A 4324-nucleotide genomic window follows, 5' to 3' on the forward strand; every position below is an offset into this window, starting at 1 on the left:
GTTGTATCGTATATATTGAATAACTAAAGAAATAATTTTCACCAATTCTCTCTTGTTTTATTTGCTTGAATTGTAGCGATCATGAGTCATGACTTTGGGAAAGATGATCTTAAATAAACTTCATTTTACTCGCACGGTGTGAATCCCACACACTCACACATCCCATCTATGGAGTTCATTTAGCACCAACATTTGAGAAACCTAAACTAAATACACCAGTAAAAAAACGATAATGATTATTTTATTTATTATATTTTCTTGCATCAATCAATTAAAACATATAAAAAAGGAATCAAATTTATTTATTGGCACATCGCCAAGTACAAAAGTAAGAAAAAAAAAATAGAAAAAAAAAATGAGAAAACACAAATCAATCGTTACATGCTTAAATAAAAAACTGTATGAGAAACTTATTTCTTACATGTAATTCCATTTCCTCCACCCGTGCAGTCAAGCATGCCAAAATCCATCATTGGCGAGCCATGTTCATCCTTGATTTCATTAGGAGAGAACACGCAGAGGGCACAATCAGCCGTAAGGAGTGAACTAGTCTTGTACTTATCATCACCACCAACCACAGGCATTGCCACTCCTTGTTTTGCTGGATTTTCAAAATCAGGACGATAAGTTCTACCAAGAATTCCTTCAACTTTAGATGATAAACCAAAGAATCGGAATTGTACTTCCAGATGAGCAAAGCTATCATTTGCTGGAATCTGATAATTATGGATCTTGCTATCTTCTTCTGATACTGGAATTACATTGACAGATATTTCAGCAAGATCTAGTATGTTCACCGTTATACTATTGGTTGTTGCAGTCCTTTCAACTTGTATGTTGCCTTCTGTGGAATTCCACTCGGAGGAATGGCTTTCTGGAATGAACAATTCCTTCCCGTCATATGATAACTTTAAATGATCAACATTATCATCCCACTTTTCAGTCCTTGTTGCTTCAAGAGTGAAATTGTGATGGCCAAACTTAAGACCCAGTGCTTGGATCCATGTATAATCACGAGTTCTCCCTTCAGGTCTAAGTCCAATAAAACGTGCGTTTATTTGGAGATCGGAATCAGATATCAAACTAAAATGCTCGTTGCTTTTTCCATGAAAATAGAATACAATTCCATCACCACCAATGAATCGTGGGTCGTAGCATGCAGCTCCAGGTCCATTGCAGTTTGGTTTACGTGCTATCAACATGCACACAAATATATGATTTATCAGTTGAACTATATATATTTTCATGCGTGTATGTTTTTTCGATGGCAATTGCTCATTTTATTCGCATATTTCACTTATAACAGCCCATAAATGAAAACTATTGGAACCATAAATGTTATAAATCTTGTAATTTTGAAGAGGGGGGTTTCTTTGACTTACATTTACACACGGCCTCGCATTTGGGTGAATAGCAATCAAGAAAACATGCTTTGTCTTTCGGGTTCTTTGGTTTAACCTTGGGGCATTCTACTGGGCACTTGATGCGCTTCATGAAACACCTGCTTTTTCGGCTCTTGCATGTTAAAAGCTCTTGTACAGGTTTCACAGGCTTTGGAGGCTTAACACGCTTTACCTTATTAGCAGATGCTGCTTCAGTCACCATCGACACCAACGTTGCCTGTAAAAATAAAATTATCACTAGTGTCTTAACACCCAACATCATCATCTTTTGTTTTAATTTTTGAAATTGCAAAAGATGATATTGTATTAAATAATGGCACACGAGATAGAGGATCTCCAACCTCGTATATATAAGTAGTCTACATAGTGAGTTTGCAACTAATTCTTAAAATATTGAAGTGTTGCAAGTTGTGTTCGGCAAGTTTGGCGTTGAAGATTTTTGAAGTCAATATATCACCAAATTGTGACTGTAACAAAAATGTTTGGAAGCTATAATTAAGTTTAAATGTCAAGTTAAAAATTCTAAGAATTGTTGATGAACTCATATATCGATTTCATCCCGTTAGGACATCCACAATGCATTAAACTTGTTAGAGTTTAATGGATTGACACATCATCATTTTACTTGCTATGCAACTCTATATTATTTTTCCTACAATGCATTGAACTCAATAGAGTTCAATGAAATATATATTTAATAGTTAAAAGGTTTCTTTTTTCCCATTGAAGAGTTCAATGACCATTGAACTTCATATCCATTGAATGCCAACATGACATCCCACAATGGTAGAGTTTAATCAATTGAATGCCAATTAGGCATGCCACCTCATTCAACTCTCTCATTGAACTATACATTGTGGATGCTTTTACTTGAACTTGTAATTAATAAGTGTTAAATGCAAATATATTATAATATTTTATCTCTATATATATTAAAAAAAAGAAATTTTATTACATTACCTTCAACAATCAGCCAATTGATTGGCTTTTCTTAACACCCTTGAATCAATTTGATGATGTCATCCTCACAAAAAAAAATCGAATGCCTTTTCTTTTGAAAAATGCGTACGCGATCCCTCTTTAATTTAAAATCCTATTCCCCTCTATACATAATGCAACCATCGTTAAACCACATCTCCTATGCGTCTCTTGATTCTTCGGCAGCCATTTCTGACGACCATCCTCCTTATTTCTTCCTAGCTAATTGCAAAGGACTTGATTCCAAGAATCACGAGGTATGTTTTTATGTTTTCATGTTTTCAATTCAAGATTCTTGAATGCTGAAAAAGTTATAATCTTTAACCAATTCAAATATGCCGAAAACCACTTTTTCGATCTGGGCTCATTTATATCGGAGTAAATTATGCATCAAATTGCTTTCAATTTTGCTATTGAAACATAAATATCAGGTGTTTAACAATTATCGACTCTTACTTCGTCAAATCAACTCCACAAAGAAGTTGGCTTGAGTAGCATTTGATGATGAAGAACAATTGATCGATTGCCACCTTTTTCTCGACCAGCAAAGCAACGAAGCCCTAGAGGCATTGGTTGCCCCGAATAAAAAAAATCAAATATTTATTTTAGCAGCGACACGAAATGGTCGAAAGGTTATTCCTATCTGTTCATATATCTCTCTTCTATCTGCATGTTTGTATTTGCAGGTCAGACCTCTGACTTTTCTTTTGGTCTTCTTTCTAGTAACGATCATGGAGCATTTTGATATACAACAAGTACCATGTCTCAGTTCTTAGGGGGTCAAGCGTTTATTTGTTTCCTTGCTCCATTGTTGTGATCTTGAAGCATACAGACAATTAACAACCCTTGAAGATCCTGAAATTCTAGCCAGAGAGACAATGTGTATACCCTTTTGATCCATATTTCACTATTAGGCTTGCAAAATTGTTGTTTTTGGCATGAAAACACTCACATATCATACTAACAAAAGTCGTGTATGGTGTAATGCAGTTAGCGTAAGCGAAATAGAAGCACTTTATGAGTTATTTAAGAAGATTAGCAGTGTTGTTATTGATGACGGATTAATCAATAAGGTTTGTACAAACATTCTTTACAGTTTCTATGTTGCTCTTATTTTTTAATATAACAAAAAATTTCATTTGTATCACAGGAGGAGTTCCAATTGGCATTATTTAAGACAAATAAAAAGGAAAGCATGTTTGTTGATCGGGTATGTTTATTTAGTATTTACAACTAAAGTATTTTGACTTTTGGACATTGTTATGGAAGCCTGTTGTTAATACTTTAACTTTCAGGTGTTTGACTTATTTGACACAAAGCATAATGGAATCCTTAGTTTTGAAGAGTTTGCTCGTCCACTATCAGTATTTCATTATACGTTTCACGGCCGGTAATCCCCTAAAATTCATATTTAAAAAAAAAACACATTAAACTTCATTTTATTCCAAAATCTTGAAGTTAATTTTTGTTTTTTTTCCAGAAAAGTTAGGTAAAGTGGAGATGGAGGTACCACGGGCGGAGGTGCTTCTGGTGGCAGAATCAACCTCAAGGCTTATGACTAGAAGGGGTAACAGAAGTGATTGTTTTGTTTTTAGGAAACTCATTGTCCATGGTAGGGTTCTCGCATTGTTTTTATTTTTATTTTATTTTTTTGTTCGTAAATTAAGATTGAATCCTTTTATTAATTCTTGCAGGTGGTTATAGTGTAAGTTATCCTTCAAATACAACTGTTGTAGGCACTTTTTATGATGCTCTAACATGTAGCCTTACAGTTGATAAGTTTATCATGAAAACTGAAACTAAAACACTTATGCCACGTTTTTAGACACAACCACTGCACATTCAAGGTAAGCAACGATTTTTAGCCCTAAACATCACTCTTGATCTCGATTTCAGGCCATAACCTCACTCTCAATCCTAATGTTTTGCAGATAGAAGATAAC

The 4324-nt window shown here is 34.4% G+C and overlaps 2 protein-coding genes across 2 annotated transcripts; one reads left to right on the plus strand and one right to left on the minus strand.

Annotated features, from left to right (window-relative positions):
* Positions 1 to 410: 410 nt before the first annotated feature.
* Positions 411 to 1625, minus strand: LOC145104903 (uncharacterized). Its single transcript, XM_079042065.1, has 2 exons — positions 1383 to 1625; positions 411 to 1192 (listed from the first exon to the last, which is right to left on the minus strand). The coding sequence occupies exons 1-2, from the start codon at positions 1603 to 1605 to the stop codon at positions 411 to 413; spliced, it is 1005 nt and encodes a 334-aa protein (XP_078898191.1). The 5' UTR covers positions 1606 to 1625.
* A 908-nt stretch (positions 1626 to 2533) lies between these two features.
* On the plus strand, positions 2534 to 3989 carry LOC145168414 (calcineurin B-like protein 3). The gene is made up of 7 exons (XM_079087235.1): positions 2534 to 2638; positions 2813 to 3013; positions 3105 to 3263; positions 3372 to 3454; positions 3532 to 3591; positions 3677 to 3771; positions 3862 to 3989. Exons 3-7 carry the CDS (start codon positions 3260 to 3262, stop codon positions 3872 to 3874), a joined length of 255 nt encoding a protein of 84 aa, XP_078943361.1. The 5' UTR covers positions 2534 to 2638; positions 2813 to 3013; positions 3105 to 3259; the 3' UTR covers positions 3875 to 3989.
* The last annotated feature ends 335 nt before the right edge of the window (positions 3990 to 4324 follow it).

This window comes from Lactuca virosa, chromosome 4 (assembly GCF_052849685.1).
Source record: "Lactuca virosa cultivar CGN04683 chromosome 4, Lactuca_virosa_CGN04683_v6, whole genome shotgun sequence".
NCBI lineage: Eukaryota > Viridiplantae > Streptophyta > Magnoliopsida > Asterales > Asteraceae > Lactuca > Lactuca virosa.

Coding starts and splice junctions, on each gene's coding strand:
- LOC145104903 (XM_079042065.1), bottom strand. CDS start 1,605: ATGGTGACTGAAGCAGCATCTGCTAATAAGGTAAAGCGTGTTAAGCCT. Junction 1,193..1,382: donor ATGCGAGGCCGTGTGTAAAT/GTAAGTCAAAGA, acceptor GCATGTTGATAG/CACGTAAACCAAACTGCAAT.
- LOC145168414 (XM_079087235.1), top strand. Junction 3,455..3,531: donor ATGACGGATTAATCAATAAG/GTTTGTACAAAC, acceptor TTTGTATCACAG/GAGGAGTTCCAATTGGCATT. Junction 3,592..3,676: donor AAAGCATGTTTGTTGATCGG/GTATGTTTATTT, acceptor TTTAACTTTCAG/GTGTTTGACTTATTTGACAC.